The sequence below is a fragment of the Phragmites australis genome, chromosome 1 (genome assembly GCF_958298935.1).
Source record: "Phragmites australis chromosome 1, lpPhrAust1.1, whole genome shotgun sequence".
Classification (NCBI taxonomy): domain Eukaryota; kingdom Viridiplantae; phylum Streptophyta; class Magnoliopsida; order Poales; family Poaceae; genus Phragmites; species Phragmites australis.
Genome location: NC_084921.1, coordinates 46,436,774 through 46,462,559, shown reverse-complemented (window position 1 = coordinate 46,462,559; position 25,786 = coordinate 46,436,774). Strand labels below are relative to the sequence as shown.

At 43.8% G+C, this 25,786-nt stretch overlaps 3 protein-coding genes across 7 annotated transcripts; 1 reads left to right on the top strand and 2 right to left on the bottom strand.

Moving 5' to 3' along the window:
• Positions 1-244: 244 nt before the first annotated feature.
• On the bottom strand, positions 245-3,609 carry LOC133922784 (calcium-dependent protein kinase 2-like). 2 transcript variants are annotated; one of them, XM_062368277.1, is made up of 8 exons: positions 2,465-3,609; positions 2,183-2,326; positions 1,953-2,105; positions 1,754-1,869; positions 1,462-1,668; positions 1,281-1,408; positions 1,077-1,176; positions 245-985 (listed from the first exon to the last, which is right to left on the bottom strand). In XM_062368277.1, exons 1-8 carry the CDS (start codon positions 3,363-3,365, stop codon positions 893-895), a joined length of 1,842 nt encoding a protein of 613 aa, XP_062224261.1. In that variant the 5' UTR covers positions 3,366-3,609; the 3' UTR covers positions 245-892. The 2 variants fall into 2 exon arrangements, with proteins under 2 accessions (XP_062224261.1, XP_062224253.1); XM_062368269.1 differs by having other exon boundaries at positions 246-985; positions 1,501-1,668.
• Positions 3,610-9,049: 5,440 nt separating this feature from the next.
• LOC133922812 (transcription factor TGAL1-like) lies at positions 9,050-17,592 on the top strand. Of its 3 annotated transcripts, XM_062368307.1 has the most exons (11): positions 9,050-9,466; positions 13,188-13,291; positions 14,029-14,102; positions 14,201-14,398; positions 14,880-14,954; positions 15,034-15,093; positions 15,434-15,511; positions 15,597-15,648; positions 15,929-16,200; positions 16,593-16,841; positions 17,191-17,592. In XM_062368307.1, the coding sequence occupies exons 1-11, from the start codon at positions 9,381-9,383 to the stop codon at positions 17,335-17,337; spliced, it is 1,395 nt and encodes a 464-aa protein (XP_062224291.1). In that variant the 5' UTR covers positions 9,050-9,380; the 3' UTR covers positions 17,338-17,592. The 3 variants fall into 3 exon arrangements, with proteins under 3 accessions (XP_062224291.1, XP_062224308.1, XP_062224300.1); XM_062368324.1 differs by lacking the exon at positions 13,188-13,291; XM_062368316.1 differs by lacking the exon at positions 15,434-15,511.
• Positions 17,593-20,342: 2,750 nt separating this feature from the next.
• Positions 20,343-24,215, bottom strand: LOC133922798 (dihydropyrimidinase). 2 transcript variants are annotated; one of them, XM_062368288.1, is made up of 13 exons: positions 23,879-24,215; positions 23,616-23,774; positions 23,247-23,301; positions 22,891-23,160; positions 22,479-22,690; positions 22,208-22,328; positions 21,876-21,963; positions 21,725-21,803; positions 21,421-21,508; positions 21,252-21,292; positions 21,134-21,186; positions 20,858-21,014; positions 20,343-20,778 (listed from the first exon to the last, which is right to left on the bottom strand). In XM_062368288.1, the coding sequence occupies exons 1-13, from the start codon at positions 23,960-23,962 to the stop codon at positions 20,587-20,589; spliced, it is 1,599 nt and encodes a 532-aa protein (XP_062224272.1). In that variant the 5' UTR covers positions 23,963-24,215; the 3' UTR covers positions 20,343-20,586. The 2 variants fall into 2 exon arrangements, with proteins under 2 accessions (XP_062224272.1, XP_062224280.1); XM_062368296.1 differs by lacking the exons at positions 23,616-23,774; positions 23,879-24,215 and adding an exon at positions 23,511-23,535.
• Positions 24,216-25,786: the final 1,571 nt, after the last annotated feature.

The window sequence follows — 25,786 nt, the reverse complement described above, 5'->3', positions numbered from 1 at the left end:
CTGGTTTTCATTCGTTCAATTGTTCATTTATCTAGTGGGTTCATAATTTCATACAGACCATGCAGCAGCTAACAGTCCGAGTTCACTGATGGCACTACCGAATTCAACTTGATCTGAAAATTTTGTGGGGCTCATGCCCTCGATATGAACAATACATTGAAATTACTGAAAATACTGCATATTTTTCTGCTTAATTTTTGAATGGATGATGGTGTTGCTCTCTTCAGATCCAGTAATTTTTCTCCGGCTCTATCTTCTCTTGCCCTTGTGGTTCTCGTATTTTTGTCTTCTCTTGTCCCTTCATTTTCCTTCAGAGTAACGAGTCCCTGAAGCGAACTGTGTCGTTCAGGGCACGACAGATAAATTCAGACTTGAGTAAGGAGACCCTGAAGCAGACCGTGCTGTACTGCTTACACTTCATGCACAAGAAGGGGAAAACTGTGCCCAAGCGTGTCCGTTTCGTGAACATTCAGGTTTCGGGGTATGCTATTCTCTCCTCTTACACATCTGAAGATACACAGCACAGTTCGTCGTCGTCGCATCGCACGTCGAGAGGCCAGACCACTAAACAAAGAGGAACCATCAGTGCAGATTCACGAACAGCTCTAAGTAACACGAGCTGTTGCATGGGTCAGTACAAATTAAAGCATGGATTACGCCCGTCTCTTTCGTCACATAGTTACATAGTGTGAGCCTCTCCCTCCCCCCTCCAATATATACAGGGCTCATGCACCGCCACTGCGTGCGCCATGGAACAGCATTGCTCGATCTGCTCGAGTGTGCCGTCCATCGTGGCATCAACTGCCCGACGTACGCCGAAACCTGATCGGTCAGTAGAGACGAGCCGCCGGCTTGCCGCTGTCAGCTCCTCGACTTCATCGCTCCTGATCTCCTACAGCACCACGTCGCGCCGCTTCTTGGGGTTCGGCTCGGGGTTCCCTTTCTTCATCATCGCCACGAACTCGCTGTAGTCGATCCTCCCGTCCTGTACGTGCCGGTTCACGGTTACCAGCCCATCAGCCGCGTTCATGATGCACAAGTATGCAGCGACAAAGATTGCTGCGACGACGACTTACGTTGTCGGCGTCGACCTCCGAGATGATGTCCTTGATGTCCCTGCCGTCGAGGAGCCCCTTCTCCCTGAGCGCCTGCTCCAGCTCCTCCTTCGAAATGCACCTGATCACAAAGGCACCCCAGCCGGCACGAGATTCGATCAGGACTCCATCCATGTGTGACGGCATTCATTGTGCACGTACCAACGTGAAGCAAGGATTACATACCCACTGTTGTCCTTGTCGAAGTACTGGAACGCGGTGTAGAGGTGCTCCTCCCTGCCCATCCGGTTCATGTGCATCGTCGCGGTGATGAACTCCTCGTAGTCGATCGTCCCGTTCCCGTCGGCATCGGCCTTGCATTTGCAGTTACGAGACAACGTGTAGGATACAGTTAAAGCAACGTAGCATGCAGCACACGTAAGATGCCGAGTGTGCGTGGACTTACGGCCTCCATTAGCTGCTCCACTTCAGCCTCGCTGAGCTTGGTGCCCTGCTTGGCTAGACCTCGCCGCAGCTCGTCGACGGTGATGGTGCCGCTGTTGTCGGCGTCCATGCTCTTGAACATCTCCTTGAGACCTCTGATCTCTTCCTCGGACAGACACCCGGCAATGACCTGCCAGGGAGGGAGGGATTCAGAGAGAGCCCAGAGTGAAACTTGTCAGTTTCTTGGATTTTTAGAATGACTGAAAACTAGGTACCCTCAACGCGGCTTTCTTGAACTGGTTCATAGCCCTAAACTGCTTGAGCCTGTTCATGACAGCGTTGTCCAGTGGCGTGTCAGGCGCTTCACCGTCTTCCTTAATCCAAGGATGATCTGCAGAGCAACGGACAGCGTTTTTAGTACAATTTCAACTGCAACGAGGCAACTGCAGAAGAGGAAAAAGAAGCACAACATACTGAGGACATCGTAAGCAGAGATCCTCTTCTTGGGGTCAGAGGTGAGCATCTTCCTGACGAGGTCCTTGGCGCCGACGGAAATGCGCGGCCACGGGTCGCTGGAGAAGTCGACCTGCCCCCTGAGGATGGAGTTGAAGATGCCGTGCTCGGATTCTGAAACACAGCGGATTCGTCTCGTCATCTTTGACAGGTCACAAGCGGAGGAGAACACGATGGAATAGAGGACTCGCCGGCCCAGAAGGGGGGAACTCCGCAGAGGAGGATATAGAGGATGACGCCGACGCTCCAGATGTCCGCCTCGGGGCCATAGTTCCTCTTTAACACCTCCGGTGCGATGTAGTACGCGCTGCCGACGATGTCCTTGAACACCTCCCCTGCAATCAGCAAGTGCATGCCGTTCTCATTCGAGGTCTGGTTTCATTTGCAGCAATTAACGGCGGCAATGATGCCGATGCTGTTCGATCGAAGGAGAATCAAGAAAGAAAGAAATCCAGGCAGGGGGGCATGCGTGCCTTGCTTGAAGAAGACGGATAGTCCGAAGTCAGTGGCCTTGAGCGGCGCGTGCTCGTCCTTGCTGAGGAGGAGGAAGTTCTCGGGCTTGAGGTCGCGGTGGATGACGCCGAGGGAGTGGCAGGTGTGCACGATCTCGACGATGGTGCGGAGCAGCGCGGCGGCGGCGCGCTCGGTGTACTTGCCCTTGGCGATGATCCGGTCGAAGAGCTCCCCGCCGGCGCAGAGCTCCATGACGAGGTGCACGGACTGCTTGTCCTCGTAGGCGCCCTTGAGCTCGACAATGTTGGGCTGGCCGGCGAGGTGGTACATGATCTGCACCTCCCGCCGAACATCCTCGACGTCCTCCTTGGTGGACAGCTTCCGCTTGGCGATGGTCTTGCACGCGAACCGCTCCCCGGTGGCCTTGTGCGTGCACAGGCTGGTCACGCCGAACTGGCCCCGGCCGAGCTCCTTGCCCACGGTGTAGATGCTCCGCACGTCCTCCATCGGCCGGCCCAGGACGGGGCCGATGGGCGCCGGCGGCTTGTTGGGGGCCGGAGCGACGGCGGGCGACGCGCTGGCCTTGAGGGACGCGGTGCCAGCGCCGAAGCGGGAGGAGGGGTCGGCGGCGCCGTGGGCGGGCTCCGCATCCCCGGAGCCCGGGCAGCAGTTGCCCATGGCGGCGGAGGGGCAGCGACGCCGGGGAGGGTCAGGGTGGTGAGGGATGCGGAGCCGTAGGGGGTGGAGGGGAGGCGACGAGAGAATTCTATAGCGCCGGGGATCGGGTGGTCGCCATGGCCGCGGGAAGGGTGGGTAGGGAGGAAATGGCGGGAAGGTAACCGCCCGGCTCCCTCTTCCCGTTTGGTTTGCCTCCGTTTTGCTTCTCTTTGTATGGCTAGCGTACTCGTTTTGAAAGTGCATTGCGTTACGTTTTCAATTTTCCGGGAGGGCGAACTCGGAGGGTAGATTAGTTTGGCGTACTGAAATCGAAATTGAGAATACAAGTCCGGCACACAAATACGTTCACAATTTCACATATGCACATCACTCTCATGGCTGAGCAACTGAGCTATGCTCAGTTAGCCTTGGCGAGTTGAATTGATATACAAGCATGTGAGGCATGTGGGAAAAAGATCATTTCCTCGAGAAGAACAGGTACGTGTCGCAAGAAAATAAAAGAAACCAAGAAAAGAATAGTTTGGGTCCAACAAGTGAAACGGCGAGCAAGGGTCCATGAGTGCGAAGGATAGGCCCATGGACTATAACCTTTTTCGGAGGCATATGGGCCTCAAGCCGAATTTTAGTGTAGAACAGTAGGCCCAATTCATCCAGGGTTGGACGCTAGGGTCTGATTGAGAACTGACCGTAGGTATATACTTTATAAGTCTAGTGTGCACGTATATACAGTGCCATATTTACTGGGCTGGTCCGAGGCATGACATTGTAAGCATGGCTCGAGTCGAGGCGGGTCAAGCCGGCACGGCACGAGGCTACGAGTCGTGCCTGGGTCGAACGCGCGGCACAGCGTGCCGGCACCGGCACGGCCCGGCTAAGTTGGGTCGGCACGGACACGGCCCAGCCCAAGCCAGCACGATCCAACCCGACACGTATGGGCCCAGCTATTTTCTATTTTCTATATATATTTTTAATTTTGTGACTATTTTGTAGCTATTGAGTTCAAAAGGACTTAAAAAAGCTCTAGCTCTTGTTGCTAGCGAATTATATGGTTTGAATTTCTTATAGCGCACCTAGCGAATTATATGGTTTGAATTTCTTATAGCGCATGTGTGCGTATAGTTTATAAGTTTAGTGAGCACGTAAGGGTGTGAGTGAGTGAGGGTTGCGTGAGTTTACGTGTGCATTCAGATATTACAGCTATATTGAGTTGGAAATGACTTAAAAAAACTCTAGTTTTGATTGGTGCCCACATGAGATTAATCTGGATCAATAGATACGTATATTTTTAAGAAGAAGTGTGTTTGTTTGTTTGCATGTATTATTTTAGCTTAGCTCGACAGATGCAAATGTACTCTCATAATATAACCCATTTATTAATATTATAAAATCATTTTTATATAAGTAACTCATCACAGTCTTAATTTTTATATCTGTTTATACAACCTTAAATTTAATTAATCAAATAGAAACTTAACTCGAGTTATCTAGATATATATAATTAACCAAATATTTTTCTTTAAATAAATATAACTCTACTTAAAATATATATATATAATATATAATAATATCTATACGGATAACTAATCACACGCCACTAGCCGCTTGCCTGCTTGTGATGATGCCATGGCGTCCTAGCTGAAGACACGGCGACGTGCAGCGCATCCTATGCTCCCTCCACGTCACCCTCTGACACAGCAAATCCAGTAGGCAGTGGCTTCCGGCTGCCGCTCCAGTAGGCAGTGGCGCGCCGCGCGCAGCGAAAGCAAGGGGGTAGCCACGAAAGGAAAGAACAGACAGACGCAGCCTTCTCTACTCTATGTTTGTTAGACGGACGAAATTTCGTAAAATTATATTATATAAACAGGTTGAATAAAATTATATTTATTAAAAAATATTTGATTTATTATATCTATCTTACGGATTAAATTGAATTTTTATTTGGTTAATTGAACTTGAGACTGTATGAGTATATATAAAAGTTAAAATTATGATTTATTACTTATATGTAGATAATTTTATAATACTGATAAATAGATCTGTCTACTGTCTACGTAAATAGATGTAGAGGCTATATATATTGAGCAAGCTATGGAGTAAAGGTGGAATCAAACTTTACTCTAAACCAAAATAAAAATATATATTATATTCGTAAGACCACTGTAATAATGGATACGAGTAACTAGTCTTATTTTCGAGATTATACGCCAGTAACCAAACACACCTGTACCGATGCGGGAGCGGGAATCCGGAGGGAGGCTCGCAAAGCTGGGGATCCCTCATCGCACGTGCACCCCGCACGCTCGCCCGTTTTCGGTTTCCAGTGCCGTGCGACCACTGCTCTTGAGTCCCTTCCCTTCTGGCAACGCGACACTTGCCAATAATTGCCACACGGATCAGATGACAGTGATCAGCTGCACCGGGCTCCTCTGATCCTCTCCTCAATCCTCATGCCTGCTGTGTATCTGTGCCTGCGCCGCGGATCGGATCGGATCGGATGCACGGCTTTTGATTTGACCATCTCACTGCTCGATCGATGAATCGGCGGCTGCCTTGCCTTGCGTTGTATCATTGCATGCATGTGGGCAATCAGATCGCAGACAGGCTAGTGAGTACTGAGCACTCCGACTATTAGTAGCTGATCGGCTTCAATGTGCTCATCATTTTAATTACCAGCCATGTCCCATGTGCTCGCCAAATCCTGTTAGATTCAGGCATATGGATAAGCACACGACTTCCGTCTTGAGTTTCTCTCCATGACAAGACAAGGGGTGACTAGGAAATGCATTTGTTATCGAACCACTTCGAATGACAAAAAGGAGGGAATAAATTATTAGTACGATCGCAAAGATCACCAATCTAGTTGGAAAATAACACCTTTCCGCCACTGAAAAGTGTTTGGACTCCATACACGATGCTTTCCGATCTATACACTGGCCGTCCTGTTTTTCTGAGTGATACTTTCGTCGTCTTTTTTTTTTTGTTGTTGTTGTTGTTGCTGCTGCATACAATGCCAACCCAACATCGATCAGACGCACAAGTAAAAACCGAACAGATTATGTAGGGATAAGTACCCCCAGGTCCAGATAAAGCAGAAAATAACAGAACCATCTCTGTCTACATGGATTCTCTTGTCAAGAAAACGATTGGCTCAGGTTCTCAGCACCTGTAGCAATCAAAGGCGACATCTTACCATTTCTCTCTCGATCGATCGATGCAATACGACAAACAATGAAGCTGACGCATGCCCTACATCATTGTGAAGTGCAAACATAAATGAGGAATTTTGAGCTCAAACGGTAATACTGCATAATTCAAACACTTGACTTCAAATTGATGACAAGTTAGACATGTCTAACGGATTCCCTTTGCGATCTAGAATCCCTTTGTAAATGAATTTTCGTTCTCTTTAGTGTTTGAACGGTTCCTTTTCACAATTTCTTTCACAAAGGGATTCCTAAAGTTATTTCATATATGATGAAATTTTTTCTCATTTTACTTTATAAATCCATTCGAAAAGAAGCTGTTGAATGTGAGAGAAAATAAAGAGAATGAAAACGGTGAAAGGAATCAGGAAGGGAACTAAATGAAATGAAAATGGCGGGGTGGTCTTAGCTTGGAGAACATTGCGATCTGCGCATGAGTGGAAATACAACTGCACATCTATTTGTGCATATATGTCTATTTCTCTCACATGATATTTATTTATCTATTGATTTTCTCTTATATCCTATAATTTTTTTATCCACCCCTCTAACACAAATCTCAAAGTAAATAAATGATCGTGATAAGCAATGCATACGTATCCACATGTGAAAAATTTCCTTCCTACACATGAGAACCTAAGACCTAGTGATGTGACACAGCACGGTCCGACCCGTCGTGCATGATGGCATGTTCATTGTGCCATGATATACTAGCACGAGTCAACTCCATGAAAGTCCAAGCACGGCCCTCGATACACCATGTCATCGCTGTGCCGTGTCGGCCCAGGTATGACTCTGTTCTATATTACCTAACAATGCTTATATATTTACCTTTTATTATCTCACACTTATATCTCTCATGCTTCATGTCGCTTGACAATACTTATATATTTAACTATTATCATCATATATTTGTGTCTCTTATGCTCACACATCTCTTTTAGTGTCTCACGCCTTGTATCAGAGAGATTAGAAGATAAGCATAGAAAAATAAGCATACAGATTGTGTCGTGCACTTTTCATACTATACCAACACACCCACCGTACCAAGATGTTAGACATTATACGGCCCTTATATTCGTACCATATGTACCGACTCTACCTAAAATATATTTTAGACCATGCCAAAACTCATACCGTGAGGAGTTTAGAAATGGCACGGCCATGTCCGAGCTTTAATAAGACCAGGTGGAGTGATATGGCCGGATTCCGCACCCAGCCCCGTGTGTCATAAATCTGGCCCCACCGGTTCTCGTGATTATGAGGATTACGAACAATAGCCACAAGATTGGACGGTCGGGATTGGCTGCTTCATATGCATGATGAAGTGGCAGAAAACTCTTTTGAAAAAAAAAAGGCAGTCCAAACTCGATCTATGGCACTACTTTGGGAGTCACTACTCACTTGAACGGAAAAAAGATAAAAAAGTAGTTGCAAAAAGTCTATGAACTTTATGGAGTATAATTTGCTAGCTGCCGTTGGTTTGATTAGTCCAATTTTTAGCAAGGTTGCGATATGAAATGAAATTCAGATTGTTGTGACGTGAAAGATATGATTAGTGCTAGCTAAGTGGGTCAAGTTAAATGGGCTCGTACGAGATACGGAGCTTTTGCCCCAGTCCAAACACGATATGACACGTCATGATAAGTTGGGTTGTGTCTTGATCCAGGCCTTGGTACGGTCTGAATAAGGTGGCACATCACAGGTATGGCTCGGCTCGGGTACAACACGATTAGGCAAGGCTCTGTCATCCTGTTCGTCCCAATCTACTATCACCTTGTGTACCTATCAACTAATTATTCCTGAGTTAACCTTTTATAATGTCTTACAAGTCATACCGTGGGTTGAACTTTCAGCACACCAGTCGATATGGTTAGACCTGTTATGTAACTGGATCTGACGAGATATGCCCTAACCGGACCGTGGCAGACCGGCCGGTCAGGCCAACTTGGCCAGCGCTAGATATGATAGAGAATTGGAAAATGGTGGTTCTCCCGAGGGTGGTTAGTTGAAGAGATAACGAGGATTAAACAAATCATGGGAAATGGTGCGGCGATTAGTAGAGAATTATGAATGCAGGCGAAGAAATTTGCAACCAGAGCTCCTGATCGTTTGTGGGTGACACAGCAACACGGTCCTCTTGTTGCACCAAATCTATTGCACGCACTAAGCATATATATAAATGCCAAGTGAACACTAATGTTTTATAATTTCTCACATCTAAGTTTATGAATTCGTGTGTTGCACATAGCCTTAAAAGGTTTCACGAATCACAGGCTTGTAACTAAATATGTGGTTATTTCGTCACAAATTGTGGCCTATTAATTACGATAAAAAATGATAATATAACAGATAGATCAATTAACTAAGCAATAATAATAACTACGTAACAATAGAATAAATCCTAAACCCACTTGATAAACTCACGCAAGCCCGGCGCCAAAAAATTCACCTAAAAACTGAAGCTTAATTTTTACTAGTACACTCCTGTTGCAGAGGGAAGTAACTCACAGACCACAATAGCAAGAGGATTTGCCACTTCACATTTCACACATGAACAGGGCTGGTAGACTGGGGATGAGCCTCAGCACTGGCCACTGTGTGTGTGGAAGCAGCGGATGGCTCCCGCCTAGAGATTGGTAATTGGTCCAAACGTCACTCCTCCTCCGGTGGCAGTGAGGCTTACAAGCCCAAGAAATCATTATAAAATGGCCGCAGTTCGAGGCATTGGCAACCTCTGCTGACCTGCGCTGGTGGAGTGGACGGACCCTCCTCCATTTCCTCCTCCCTTCGCCCAGACACAACCGGTTGCTTCCTCAAGGCAACCGCTTCCCCCACCTCACCTCACAAACCCTGTCAAATCGCCGAACTGATCAGGCCGTGCGAAACTCCAAACTTCTTTGGCAGGACACTTGTCTGAGGTTTCTTGATTTGCTCCTGCTGCTGCTGCTGCTAGCGGTGGTGCATCTTGGAGAGAGAATCCTTGCTTCTTCTTGAGATGGTTGTTCGGGTGAGGAGACGGCGCCAGGTGTTCCATGGTCATTGATGGCGGCGGATGGAGAGTAGGAAAGGAGGGGCGGCGGCGGCGGCGGAAGATGCGGGGCGGGCGATGCCGAGCTTCGGGGCGCCTCAGCCCACCATGTACGTACCCACGCCACCGCACTTGTTCGTGCACGCCCCCTTCTCCATTCCCTGATGGTTTCTCCTCCCTGCCCATTTCTGCATGCTCTCTGTTTGTCTCACTGGCCTCTTCATGACACGAGCCCTGATTGCTGATTACTAGTAGCTAATTGATCATGGTACTGGGGCACTGGGCAGAGCATGGATTGCAGTGTTGATTGCCTCTTCTTTCCACGAGCGAAAAGTTGATTGCTTTTCTGATTAGATTAGACCTTTACCTCATGTGCTGTAATCATTACATTTTTTGAAAGGAAAACAGTAGGGAGTCCCCTACTGCAAATAAAAAACAAAGAGGAACTGTATAAAAGGCTTAAGCAACAGAAACGACAAGTAAAAGACTAAGAAAACTGTATAAGCACTCTCAACTAATATATTAACAAAGGAGCTGTGAGTACCCGTTTAAATTGTATTTTAATTAATCATTATAACGATTATTTACAAAATATATTAATAAGAATTCAATTCTAGTAGTTTTAGTATGTGTTTTATACTTAAAATTGGAACACATACTTCTACACCATGATTCACCATACGACATAATAAAAAATGAGTACTCAAATTAGATTACAAGTTTTTAAATAATTATAATTTCACAATAATTTACATAACGAACACTATAAGGATAAAAGACAGTTTAATCTTCTAGTGGGTTAGAGTCACTGCGTAGCGGAAAAACACATGAACGACAAAGATGGGTAATAATATGTGGCCATAAGCACCCCAGAAGACATCTCCCGAGTAGGTAGCATTACTCTTACCCGTCGCCAACGTCGATGGGTGTGAAGTAGCCGAACATTGACTCTTTTTTACCTGATAAGCAAAGCAGCGTGAGTATGTAGATACTCATAAAACTTAATCCATAATAGGTTTAATAATAACCCGACTCTAAGGAGAATGTATTTGAGGATACTTAGCACGGAATCGACTATAAAGATTAAATGAATTTTATATGCAGAACAGAATTTGATTTAAGGTGTGAGCATCTACACTTAACCATAAGCAACTTTCTATCCTGAGATCATTGACATAACACATATATCATTGGAACCATCTCAACTCGTCATCAACATCACAATCCATTCCCAATATACCATGACAACGTCCCAACATCGAAACTCTACGATTGATATAAATGGATAGAACCATGCTTATAATCGAGAGCGTGATAATTCGAATTAATCTTATACTATGTAGGAGGTATATCTTTATCCACACGACACGAGAACCATTTGTCTTATGCTACCCGATGAAGTACACACAAGGAGTACTCGTAACAACCTTTTTCAATTGAGCTCTGACCATTTGAACATGCATCTATAGGTGCGGAGATTCACTAGGGCTACTCTCGGAGCACCCTAGATACACCTAAAGTTACAGAGGTAGCTAAAACTACTACTCGAACAAACTAGATAACTCTACAAACCTATTATAGCCACAACATCTTTACGACGTTACCTCTACAAGCCTATTATGCCCACGACACTATAGGCCAACAAACCAAAATGTCACAGCTACAAAAGGTATTTGGTTTATCTTACAATTATCTCGATATGTGATAAATACGGAAAATGCTAGAGCCAACTGCAATAACGGACGTTGCTTAACCGATGCAAACGGTCTATAACATCCGGGTTCCTCCCCCGATTTACCTTTAGCACCGTCCATATCTCGTCTCATCCTCACAATTCATACATCCCAACATCATCGTTATTTTGTGAACAAATAAAAGCCCTAACCTCGTGAACGATCGTCAAACCACCGTTTGTCTTCTATCGATGACCTAAGCCTTTTAAGCACATCGTGTTCATTTTACGTTTGACAGCACATAACGATAACCCGGGTTACAAAGGATCAAAACATAACCAATGACAAGGTAGGGCGATGCAACAATTAGTATCTAAACCTATTTTACCCACTGGAACAAACATAAACACTAGTTCTTGCTCAATCAAACGTCTCCCTATGAGCTATAAAACAACAAGAACGAGCATGCTATGCAACTTCACAACCCCAACTTCTAACTCGAATCCAACCAAACCAAATGTGCAATCTCAAGGGAAACCTAAAGGACTTACCCAAGGTCTTGTTTGAGGTTGGTGACCGTCGGTTGAAGAAGAAATCGGCGGGAAAATGGCTTGGGGAAGAGAGGCAAGGTGCTGCTGTAAAATTTCAGTGGAGATGAGTGACAAAATCGATTTGGAAACGCTCAAATCTTCATGCATGTGAGAACGAATTGGATGGATAGGAAGCTAGAGAGGTGGGGAACACCATGGTAACACATGCATACCTTGCTTTTGCTTCTAGAAGGCAGATATTTTAGGAGGAGAGAGCTTGAGGGAGGGAGAGAGCAGCAGCCCTTCTGTTCTTTGGGCAGCTTGGTTGGGAGAGAGGGAGCACGTGAGTGAGTGAGGGGGAGGGAGAAAGGTGATGCTGCAGCCCAAAGAGAGAGGTGAGGTGGTGGGGCCAGTTAGGTGGATCCCAAATGTAAGAGAAAAAGGTCATTTCAGCTGTAAAACCTTTTCTTTCTCTCTCTATTTTAATATCCCAAATGGGATGCTCTAATGCTACAAAAATTTTAGGAATTTTTGTGCCACGATTGCAAAACAAGATGAACCCATTTTACATGGATTCACCCACAACGCAAGCGGAGGTTAAACTAAAAGATAACTCAACGATCGGGTATTTTCATAACTTTAAACAAAAGTTAAACCGTCATTTAGAATAATAAACACTCATCATATGCTTAACAAATAAACATGATGCTTATGATGCATGATTATGCTTAATGACATGATCCGAAAATTAGGACGTGATAGAAGCAAACTAAGAGAGAGAATCGAGCTAGCTCAGAAAAACTATACAAGCGCCCTCAACTGTAATCATTACATGATAACTTTGTTAGCAGTAGTAAGTTTTTGTTGGTCTTATGCTCTGGTAGAGTAAGGACTGAAGGAGCAATGATTTGCCATGCTGTCTCACTCACTACACTAACAGTTTGGCAGATTGCCCCTGGTCAACTGTCAGAGGCTTGGCCTGTTGTCACTGATCACTGGACCACATATATATGTGTCCCCAACCAGGGCGCCGGAGATCATCACAGTGGTAGGTCCAGATCTTCATGAAAGGAGAAGAGGGGCCTCTAAGGGTTGGGCATGCACAATCCAACTCATATGGAGTGCTATATGCAGCGCATGCACAATCGGACTCATACGGAGTAATACCATGTATGGGGTGAAAAATATGAACTTTTGCTGAGCTTTGCATAATTCCTGGCAGGATCGTTCCAAGTCTCAATCAGTGTGTGCTGAAGAAACTGCTGGTTCTGAATCAAAATTATGTTCTTGCCTGTTACGGTCTGCACCCATGTCCCTCTGATGGTTAGTAAATAGGCACAAGTCTGCAACCAATGATGTTGAATGGCACAGTGTGATTACTGAAATGGAAAGACAAAGATAAAAATTATCTTTCGATGGTAAAAATATAAAGTATGAATCTTTCGACTGTACAGACATGATTTTTCCAAAAAGAAATTTATAGATTGCTCTATTTACTGTTTCTGAATGGACATTGTGCGAAGACATTGGTATGTGACACATCAAAAATAAAGAAAGAGAAGAGAAGTGCCTGCTGAAATACATTTTTTTATGGCCAGTATATAATTTTGTTGAACAATGCTTTTCAGCCACACAGATGTGAACAGCATGCAACCTTCTCGAGTTACTGACTTTTGGGCGCTTGCACAGTCTGCTGGATTCCGAATAGAAGATCTTGCTAGTCTTAGTATGAGTATGTATTTCAGTTCCCGATCAAATATGCTAGAAATTACTTCTTCTATATGCTGTTTTGTTGGTCTTCCATTATGAGTAGTGTGTATTTTTTTTTTCTGCTTTGAGAAAATATTAATATACTCATATGCATCTGGCCTTCCATTCCTGAATCCTGATACCTAGTTGTACTTCATCGCTCAATTGTTTGTATGCTTGCTTACAAAAGTTACAAAGGATATCATTGCTGTTTACGCTGTTGTACCTGTAAGCTATAAAACTGGGATGACAATCTGTATCTGCCCCCCCCCCCCCCCCACACACACAATCTGTACCTGTAAGCCTTTGCAAGCATTGCCACTGTGTGCTGCCACACTCGTGAGCACAATCACCTTTGCAAGCATTGCGACTGTGTGCTGCCACACTCGTAAGCTCAATTGATGCATGCTCTACTTGCTGAGTAGAAGGTATCTTGGCTATCTTTATTTGAACAGTATCATGAAAATGTCATAACGGGTTAAAACATTAAAGTGGGTTGGATAAATAGGAGAGCTCCCCCCCCCCCCCCCCCTGTATCTTTACTTGTGAATTTTCCACATTTTTGGTGAGTGGACTTGTGCTTAAAGTTTTTTGGCTGTAGACAATTGCAATCCCTTTCATACAGACAGTGGAGTAGTTCTATGGATGTGCATGACCTACTAAATTTTTTGTGTGATTGCCCGTAGTTTTACTGATTCTGCTTTATTTTCTGATATTCAGACACTTTGTTCAATCTGAAGCCAAATACTCATATAATTAACAACGATCCTCTTCAGTTTGGAAGTCACGGAAAGGTATGCAGGAAATTTCTGGTCACAGAGCAAACGCCAGTTAATTAAGTGATGTTCCATCTATATCAGGAGTTGATGCAGATTTGCTTTCCTCTTTGTAGCCAATCTCTGCGTCTCATATAAATACTACAGCAGCAGCAAGAACTGACCCTCAGACACTAGCACAGCAAACGGGAGCACAACTAAATCTGGTGGCTTTACCAACTAGGAACATTGAGAACTGGGGAGAGTCAGCTATGGCTGATAGTCCCAGGACTGACACATCAACAGATCCAGACACTGATGAGAGGAATCAGATGGTACCTACCATTCTCAGCTCACTGCTTTGTCCGTCTGTTTTGTTGCGATGTTCATGACATGCTTGATTTTGCAGAGCTGTTCATACTCAGGTTTTAGAGGTTTGTGAGGTGTTTATAAATAATTGTTTGAATTTGGAACCTACATGTTTTGATATTTCAATATCATACATTTGCATAACTGCCCTGAACGCATTCTAGGCATTAAGGTAGCACAAATAATATTGATGGTGCATTAGATAAAGCCATTGCATATGCCAGTACCCCACCCTCCAGTGCCTAGTTGGAACATTCTTTGCACATTTGGAAGCTTGGCATATATTCATCATCCTTAACCAAGTAATCAATTGAATTACGCTTCCTATTAACACAGTTACTGTAGTTTTTGTTGGAACAAATGCTTCATTGTATGTATGCTCATCTTTTAGTAACATTGATCAGTTTATACTGAAGCATATTGGTTTACCGATTATCTGCCTGTCAGTTTGAACAAGGACTGCTTGCTGGCCCAACAGCTTCTGATTCTAGTGACAAATCAAGGGACAAACTAGATCAGAAGGTACTCTTATCACTATATATATGATGCTTTGATCATGTGATAATCCACTACTGAAAGTAAAGATATTTCTTACAAACAGACACTTCGCCGTCTTGCCCAGAATCGTGAAGCTGCCAGGAAGAGCCGTTTAAGAAAGAAGGTGAGTTAGTATGTTACTGAAATATGCACTCCTGTCAAATTCTATTTATTCTGTGCTCTCATCACGTAGTGTGGTATCACACTTAACTCTACTCCATTTGAGTGATACCTTCATTTAAACAGAGTATTACATAATTCTTACACTTGAGCTCCATTAGTAGACCCATGTATCCATTTTCCACACAGAATTGCATGCCTAGCTTGTTATTGTAATTGCGGTTGTAGATTCAATTAGCATTTGTTTGGCTATGACCCTATCTTTTGCCCCTTTTCTTCTATGTATCTTTCGTTGCACCATTTGTGGTAGAATTTGCGCGGTTTCACCTTTTTTTTTTCATCAGGCATACATCCAAAACCTTGAGAGTAGCAAACTGAAACTTGCTCAGTTAGAGCAAGAGCTTCAGCGGGCTCGTCAACAGGTTGTTCTATTTGCATTCATTATTTGAAAGAAGTTTCTGGAGTTAAACATGCTGTCCATATTTGACCAATGTGTATTTTCTTCAGGGTATTTTTATTTCGACATCTGTAGATCAATCTCAATCAATGAGCGGAAATGGTAATAATACACTCTCGTGTCTCTTTCTGAAAGTTCTATTAGCCCTTTTCCTGGGTGCTCCTTAGCACTTACTAGTTAGGAGTAAAAACTAAGGTAGACACAGCTAACAACTGAAACAAGCTACCATGTCATTTTACACATGCTTGAGTTCCTACAGAATTATTGTAGCTTGTTTAAGATTAGAAGTTTACAATCAGTGTTACCCTTTGAAAAGCTCAGAAATTTGTTTGTTGGATACCATCATACTGTCAGTGCCCTCTGTATCTTCTCTGATTTATAGGAGCTTTGGCATTCGACATGGAGTATGCACGCTGGTTGGAGGAGCACAACAAGCATATAAATGAGTTGAGGGCTGCATTCAATGCACATGCTGGCGATAATGATCTTCGGATTATTGTTGAAAGCATCATGGTACACTATGAAGAAATTTTCAGGCTCAAGGGTGTAGCAGCCAAAGCAGATGTTTTTCATGTGCTGTCTGGGATGTGGAAGACCCCAGCTGAGAGGTGTTTCATGTGGTTAGGTGGCTTCCGATCTTCTGAGCTTCTTAAGGTACTAATCTAATGGTTTTTATTTTGCATGCACAACTAAATTCTTTGATCTCTTGGCTCTTGCCTTTAAACTCCGAGGTCCCCTCTTAATGGAGGTTTTCATTCTAACTGAATGATTTTGCTTAGTGTTTTGGGACAAAATGTTTACCGAGCTGCATGCTGTTCAATAAGGGAAAAATGGCATATTTGCCGCTCTCCATACCCCTAAATTTAGGATTTTCCATATGAAAATGCCTAACTGCAAATCTTGTAACAGTTTTGTTTTCTCCACCTCCCATACATAATTCAAGACAATAAACTTCTGTCCTGTATTCTTTTTCTGAGACGAACTTCTGACCGATGCTCATGGACTCATTTACTTCTTTTAATTTTATACCAACATTACTGTTGCAGTTACTGGCAGGTCAGCTTGAGCCTCTTACTGATCAGCAACTTGTTGGTATATCCAACCTGCAACAGTCCTCCCAACAAGCTGAAGATGCTCTTTCTCAAGGGATGGAAGCATTACAACAGTCACTTGCAGAAACTCTAGCATCTGGATCCCTGGGCCCTGCTGGATCTTCTGGCAATGTTGCAAATTACATGGGACAAATGGCGATGGCTATGGGAAAACTCGGCACCCTCGAAAACTTCCTACGGCAGGTTTGTTATGCAAATCATGGACCCGCTCATTTCATAACACAGTATTATCTTCTTCTTTTTTGCTTAATTTGTTGGATACTATTTAAGGCCTTTTGTGCAGACTATATCAGTTATGTAATATACTTAAATCCATATCTTGAAGAATAAAATTGCTGAGCAGCTTATACAAGCTTACTCTGAATGACAATTGCATTATTGGAAAGGCAGATGAAATATTATTCTTTTCAAAATGCTGTTAATAAATAATAACATACCAAAACAATGGCAGACATTTTGGTTTTAAGTGCATCTACTTTAGCAGTTATAGAAGGAAGTACATACAAAATGTTTAACAATGTTATATCTGCAGGCTGACAATCTGCGGCTGCAGACACTACAGCAAATGCAACGCATATTAACCACTCGTCAATCTGCACGAGCTCTACTTGCAATAAGTGACTACTTCTCTCGGCTACGTGCTTTGAGTTCTCTTTGGCTTGCTCGTCCACGAGAATAAATTCAATTAATTCATAAATAGGATAGTTTTAGGTACTGTCTCTAGTGTTGTATTAATCCATTAGTTTCATCACATTGCTCATGTGTTGGTGAGAGATTTGGATCAGGAACTTTTCACGTATGTGTCCAAGTGAATATTCAGTGCATACTGTAGATGACTTCATATTATGAATTATTGGGCAAGTTTGTAACAATTTTGGATTTTTTTGGAGTTTTAAATACTTGCAGAATAATCTAAGATCTTATTAAGGGATGATATTGGCAGATATAATCGACTAATAGATCAGCACAAACTCGCTGCTGAGTGAGACGAGTACTATATCAGATTAAACAGTTCAACATCTATATGCTGAGTTCTGTTCTTCCAAAGAAAATTACAGTACTGCATAGGTCATCCTTCATGAACCAATCACTAACCATGCTTTTTTTTTTATGTATTGTGGATGATTGCCTACCCAACTTGCTTAGGATTAAAAGTTGTTGTTGGGGATCAAACAATACGATGAGTTGGGGATCAAACAATACGATGAATTGGGGATGATTCACTATGAATATGATGAATGATTATTGGGATCGGTCTAAGAATAGACCAATACCTATACTATATATTGAGCTAGAAATCAAACTCAATATATATAGACTTCATAGATGATAACAAAACGCACATTATCATAACTTAATATTATTATACATTACAAGATGACCTTCGGAGGTCAAAAAAGAAAATAAAATCGCAGCTAGCATAGTCTATTTATTATCTCATTCCCGCAGGCACTTGATGTAGAGTACCACCTCAGAATATGTCTTTTTTAGAAAAGTCCTCTGAATTTTTCTCGACTAAGCAGTATGGTTATAGTAAATGTGAGTACATCTCGCATTTTGTAAGTTATGGTAAAATAATAAAATAAAAGCATTCACAATAATAAAACTTACATGTGCTTATTTACATAAAAGCATAATTAAAAAATATTTAACAAAAGCGAAAGTAAATGCTGAAATTAAACAACCTCAAGAACTAATATTCTTGACATAAACCACCTCAACCGAAGTTGACCATCTCAAACATAGTCCCGCAATCATGAATGAACCACTAACCTAAAGTTATCCAAAAACCAGTGTATTATAATCATGTGTGGTATTCCTTGCTACTCATCACCGTGAGCACAGCTGATTAATCAGCTTTACACTTTGCAGAGGTTATATACTTTACTCACAATACGTGATTATTCTTTATGTCCGTATTCGCGTAACATTTACACACTTCTGAGGTGTGAGGTCAGAATTATCACTGTAAGGTCTTTACAAAGTTTCTCCCAACAAGTGTCTACCCGCTAAAGTTTCACTGCCTCATGGCACAAATAACCTCAACAACTCCCAACATAGTGTAGACCAAGTGGCGAACCTATTTTCCAGAATTAATAACATTATATAAAACTTATTTAAACATTAAACATTTATTAAAACATTATTTTAATTTATTAAAGGTTTTTACCAACTTGTATTATTTATAAAACTCTAAAACATATTAAAACAGGGCTAAACCATTTATTTCATTAAAGGAAATCATATTTAAAGGTTTTACAAAATTAATAAAGAAATTTCAAAATTTTCCTATTAAGAAAACCCTATTTTCATATTTATGAATTATTTTCTTAAGGAAAAAGATAAATATGATGTCAATTGACGCCAACAGAGGAAATTAAAAGAAAACGGGAAAAGGTCATGCTGACATGGCGTGCTGACTGGGCTTAGGCTGCTAACTAGGCTTGTCATGTCGGACAAAATGCCCACGTGGCATACTGACGTGGATTACACACACTGACTTAGCGGAGGTGAAGGGGTACGGGCTAGATCTGATCTCAGCCATCTACGCAGGATCGGATGGCTGAGGTTGATCTTACCTAAGATTCGACGAGATCGGCGACGGCGACGAGCTCGGGGCGGCGACGCTTCGTCGAATAGGGTGAAAACCTCGTTGCGGAGGAGGATCGTAGGGCGTTAGGGAGGCTTGCAGCTGCACAGTGATAACAAGGCGGCTCGATGGCGCTCGAAGCTCGGTGCAGAGGCTTCTCGAGCGACGCTTGACTCTGGTTTTTAGAGGGTAAAAGAGCGTAGGGGCTGGCGATGCCAATGGGGGTCTCGGGGTGGGGTATTTACACTCTAGGGGGGAGGGGGGCGAATTGGCGGCGGGCTCGGTGCGTGTCGTCGGCGAGAAATCCGCGATCGACTTCTATGTATTGAGCTCCAATCCCGGTGCAGTGCTGCTCCTCTTTCCTTCCCTCTGGATGGTGTTTCCATCTACAAGATTGTGCGTGATGCCTTTCCTTACCTTAACTGGTGTGCATGATTTGAGGGCAGTGTCGGATTGCTACAGGCATGGGAGAAAAATGAAAGGGGAGTTGAGGTAAGCGATGGCGCTGATGGGTGGGACCAGGCGACAAAGAGAGGGAGGTGCGATGCAGGCGCGAGCGATCACAGGTCGAGGTGTGACAGCAGCCCAGACCAGGTGCAGGCGTGCACAGAGAGAGGAGGGGAGGAGTGGGCTGGGATGGCTCGGCGACTTGGCCAGGAGGGCGTGGACGCGCAGGGAGAGCGGGTCAAGGCTGGAGGAAGAGAGTGGGGGGGGGACGGGATGAGAGAAAGAGAGATTGGGCTGGGGGATTTTTCTTTTTCATTTCCATTCTCTTTGCATTTTCTTTATTCCTTTTATTTCCTTGCAAATGTTTTGAGGTTTACAATTTTGGGGTGTTACAAGAATTTAACAGATCAAACAATGCAAGTGATAACTGATCTAATATGATTATCACTGCATCGTACAGAAATGTATTGGGGATGATTGCCTACCCAACTTGGTTGGGAATAAAAGAAGGCGTTGTTGTTGTTGTTTTGGATCAAACAACATGATGTATTGGGGATGATTCACGATGAATATGATGAAGGATTTAACAGATCAAACAATGCGAGTGATAACTGATCTAATACGACTATCACTGCATCGATCAGAAATGTCTGAAGCATTGCCAGTTTTTTATTTATCGGAGGAGCAAGTTGGTAGTTTGTACACACGGACTGAAACTAGTAAATTTTCTGAGCCACAAAGGTGTTGGATGTACAAAGGCAAGTTAAGGCCTTTACCTATCCTGAATCTGAATTCAAATAAAGTTATTTTTGTACACAAGGAAGCTACACATGGATTCAACGGTGTTCACCTTGGATCTCAGAGCAACGTTGCCACCGTCAGCTGACATCGTTAAGCAGCAGCAATACCACGTTGAACAGGAGCTCGGAGGGAAGCTCTGTAGGCGGCATCTGACTTCTCAATGCCATCAAAGACGTAGCCATAAGGCGGCATCCTGACGTATCTTCCTGAACCGGGGGTGATGTTCAGAACGCCATCCTCCCATACCACTCGGCCCCTTGAGATCGTGACTTCCACCATTCCCTACACCAAATGAACAGATACACCCACAAATTGGATTCGAGCTCTAACGGTTGTTTCATGTGTGCTAAGAAGAACCAACCTTTCCTTTCCTGCCCTCGTACACATTTGTGTTGGACCTTGAATGGTGTGTGTGGGCACCCATTACAAAGCTCCTTTCAGGGTTTAGGATGATGATATCTGCATCGGATCCTTCCAAGATTGCTCCTTTCCGGGGGTATATGTTGAAGATCTTGGCACTGAAAAGGGCCGAGTAATTTGTATAGTCGTAGTTTACTAGCTGAAAAATGCATTTTGAGATGACTATCTGATAACTGCAGTAGTAAATACGGGTTCCAGCAGAGTTAATGTGTAATACCATTCTGCGCTTGTCACTCTAACATAGTCCGTGACAGAAATCTTGCCAGTTTCCTGTATATGATAAACTTACTGATTATTTGCTAATATCTTTTTACATCGTTTAAAACTGAACTTACCACCATGCTGTCCCAAATTATATGCATTCGTTCCTCAATACCTGGGTTCAAGTATTAAAGAGAGAGATGTCTTATTCGACTTTTATTCACAGACACAAGATCTTATTATGAAGCATATAATTAACTTTCTAATGAACTTTTGGCATTGAAGTTTAGACCTAAGAATTACCATTTACACCATTGGGAATCTTCCGGAAATCATCAGACCCAAAAGCTTTCTGAGTGGAGTTGAATGTGCAATGATCAGTACCTACAAGCTGAATAGAAACGAAGGACAGTTAGATGCTTCGGGAACCATGCATCATAAATTTCCTTCGCCATAACAGGCAATGTACTGTTGCTTCTTAGCAAATTATACACCATTTACAATATACCGATAACTAACCTACAATGTTAACTAAAGAAGAAAAGTGAAAAGGAAATATGTTGAGTACAATGTGACCCCACAGTAGAGTTTGACACAAGTGCATCACCTGTAAAATTCCCGATGAAAGAGCAGCTTGGAGTGCTTTACCATGCCCTGCTTCTCGGATCGGAGGACTCATCACATACCTAGAAGCATCATATGAGATCAAAGTAGCCATACTCCCATAAACATATTATTGAGTTTGTTTCCCCATTTACTTTGAAGCAATTGTGAAGTCAGGATCCCAAAGCCAAGAATCATCAAGTACTAGTCCAGAAACCACAGGTTCACCAATGACTTTCTGCCCTGCAAAGTTATTAGTTTACATTAACGTAGACCAGTTACTGAATGTTGCTAAATTTTAAATCAAGCCAGACATTCAGGACATGAGTACATGACCAATCTGAAGGATCATACGGTTCCCAGGCCCTACCAGATCATCGAAAACCAGCCAACCTCTCAGAACCAACATTTGAGAACAGGGCTCTGGTATGGGACTCCAAAGTAGAAACTAACCAATTAGTGGTAGAAAAGATGCCAGGCAGCTGACCTTCTCTTTTAGCCTTGGCAATCTCTTCCATTGCATCAATGCTCATCACATGAACAACGTACAGTGGCGTATTGATGAACTTTGCTAAGCGTATTGCCCGTGCAGTTGCTTCTCCTTCCAACTGCGGAGTATAAGAAAACAAAACTCATTGACTTTTCAGTAGCTTCGTGTGAGAGTAAAGCACAGAAGTTCCTAAGTCCTTAAATATTAGCAAAAACCTGAACATATTAAAGAGCATAACAGTAAAGGAGAAGGTTCGACTTAGAATTACAATTGGGGGTCTTGAGAGAGCATGCCCTTCTGGGCCAGTTATCCCAAGGTCAATCATCCATTTCTGTCCCTCGGCAACAGCATCCCCATTCTCCGCATGAACCATAGCCAGGGCACCGAGAGACTTGCATTTCTGTAAGCCTTGCAGGAGGAGGTCATCGGTGACCATCAGGGAACCCTTATATGCCATGAAGAACTTGAAAGAATTGATCCCTGAAATGTTTACAATTAATATGACACATTTCAGCATCTAAAAAAACATGCCTCATGCGCTCATGCTATTGGAAGCAAAATGGCACATTTTTTGTAAAGTTGATTGTCAGGCCAATACATAGAAGTCACTTCATGAATCAAAATGCATTTTCTTGAAAAAAGTAACTAACAATACAGCAAAACCAAAATTGTACTCTAACCATGTTCCTTAACCATCACTTCCATTTCCCTTGCAACCTCATCACTCCACTTTGTAATGGCCATGTGAAAGCCATAATCCATGGCAGATTTTGCTGCTTTCTGCTTGTAGGACTCCAAGCCTGCAGTTAAGTTGCCGTTCACTGGAATGACAAAATCAATGTGCATCGTCGTGCCACCAGCCAGTGCCGCAGCATGGCCACTGAAGAAGTCATCTATGGTCACAGTCCCCATGAACTCCATCTCCAGGTGCGTGTGAGGATCAATTCCACCTGTGACATTCATCGGAAGGTTGGATGAACTGAGCAACAAGTAACGGCAGGTTCCTGAAGTATTCCCTACAACAACAAGAAATCACCTGGCATGACATACTTTCCAGTTGCGTCGATCACTCTGACATTATCAGCACCAACCTAAAATGACACGATGACAGAAGACTACTAAATTGCATGAATTTGTAATGATAAACAATTAATTCATCCATCATAGAATAATCAGGTGTCAGGAATCCCAAGTACTCCGAGTCACTTGCATCCAGGAACATGGCTACAGGTGGCGTGCAACAGAGTGGCGCCTTGGCCACGCCGCGCCAAGTCATCCTCGATCCGAGTCGAGCACTCACCGGGATGTTTGGCCGCAGATTTGAAATCAATCTCGCAGATGTTTACCGGGATCCGCAGATTTGAAATCAATCTCGCACAGGCGCGGCGACCAACCAAGCACTCACCGGAATGTTTGGCCGGATGGCGACGACGACGCCGCCCTCGATGTACACGTCGGCCTCCTCCGCCCTGTGCGCGTTGACCACCGTCCCGCCCTTGATCAGGATCCTGGTGCCGTCCCCTCCACCGCCGCAGCCGGCGTCCCTTCCTGCCGCGGCGCAGAACTTCACCAGCGTATCGGAATTTAATCACCCAATCGATCAGATATAAGGCAACCTGAGCAACTGAACAAATGGGGGGCGGGCAGGAGTCAAAGCGCAGCACCCACCTCGTGCGCCGGGTGAGTCGCCCCGACGGCGACGGAGAGCAGCGATGATAGCAGCAGGAGGACGAGGCGGCAGGGCGTCGCCATGGTCCGGGGCGGCAGGACGACGGTGTTCTTCCTCTGGATGGATGCACCGGCGCCGGCGGAGTCGAGTGGAGAAGCAGAGGGAACCGTACCTCGCAGCTCGCGTGGCGTGCGGTGTTGTACGCGCGGAGTAGAGTATTTAAGAATCGGAAAGAAAGCACGCGATTGGTTGGGATCTGAGACGGATCGGTCCCAAATCCCAATCCATTCGGATAATCACTTCCCACCGGATCGAATTCCATGTTGCCCAAGAACAACGAATCGAATCGGCGCAACGCGGCGCGTGCTACACCGTCAGGTTTCATCGTCCAAACGTGTTACACCGAAGGCTCCACTCGAGACCAAGTCATGCACGTGCCTTTGACAATAGCCAGTACAGAGAGTTTCACTCGCGAAAAGATTTCCAACTTCCAAGGGAGTGTCCATCGACAATATTGCCAAAGTCTTCTAAAACCAATCAAGTCGTGGATCAGCTTGGATGATACCCGTTTCAAAAGGATCACGGTACTTGAGTGTTTTTATTATTATTTTGACTTTTTTTATTGTAATATTTTAATACTAACCCTTCTAGGAAGTAACTATTTTTTATCATATCACTGACAACGTTGTCACACCGGAGAAAAAGCACATTTCCTCTCATACTAAATCGGGTGACGTCACAAGACAACTAGCAAGAACTTTTTCAATTGGTGGCGTGATATTTTGTCACGCTACGAGGATAGACGTGACCAAATGAGTTAGTTCATGTATATATAGTTGGGTAAGGATTAATATTAAAATAAAGATAAAAAGGGTTAACATAAATAAAAAATTGTTACTTGAGCAATTCAGCGCCTTTTACATTATTTTGCTATTTTTGGGGTTAACTCAACCATGAAATGACTCTTTTGTCCTCTCCTTCATTGAACTCTTGGCTCTCTCCTCCTTTCGAACCCATGGCTCTGGGCTGGTGGGGAACAAGGGGACCCACCCACTCGAGGAGGAAAGCGGAGGTGTTCCCACCGCCACAACTGTTGAAGACACCTCCGCATTCATCCCTTATGCTCCCCGCCATGGTCCACACAGTTGCATCCCACTGTAAACCCTCACCCTTGCCACCACAAAGGAGGAAGAAGAAGAGAGGCACAAGAGGGCATGCACTCCTTGTCCACGGTAACGTTTTCACCTTCGCTGCATCTCTTCACCCGTGCATTGTCGCTAACGGCTATGTAAGAGGTTGATTGGATGCAACACACTTGTTGTATTGATCACCGATGTATTTATACACATACAGGATCGAGAAATATGCTTTTAATCTAACAAACTAGCTAACTATCTCATCTAATTACAAGAGAGTGCCGTAGGACTCGGTAGGACTCAGTACAAACAGTTGTTTGCTAACACCCCTGTCCAGTCGAAGAATCCATAGGTCGGATGCACAGACTGTCCCAAAAAAACTTGAAACAAGCTAGAAGGCAATCCCTTTGTTATTATGTCAGCAAATTGATGTTTCGTTGGAACTTGAAGTACACGAACAGAACCAAGAGTGACTTTTTCACGTACGAAGTGAATATCAAGTTCAATGTGCTTTGTTCGATGATGATGAACTGGGTTTGTTGACATGTAGACGCAAGATGTCACAATAAACAACCTTAGCCTTGTTCAGAGAGCAGTTCAATTCGCAAAGCAATTGACGCAGCTAACAACATTCAGCGACGATGTTGGCTACACTGTGATACTCGACCTCAACGCTTGATCTAGACACAGTCGATTGATGTTTAGAAGACATGAGACAAGACTGTCTAAAAAAATACACATAATCACGAAATGAGAATGTTGGCAGAATAA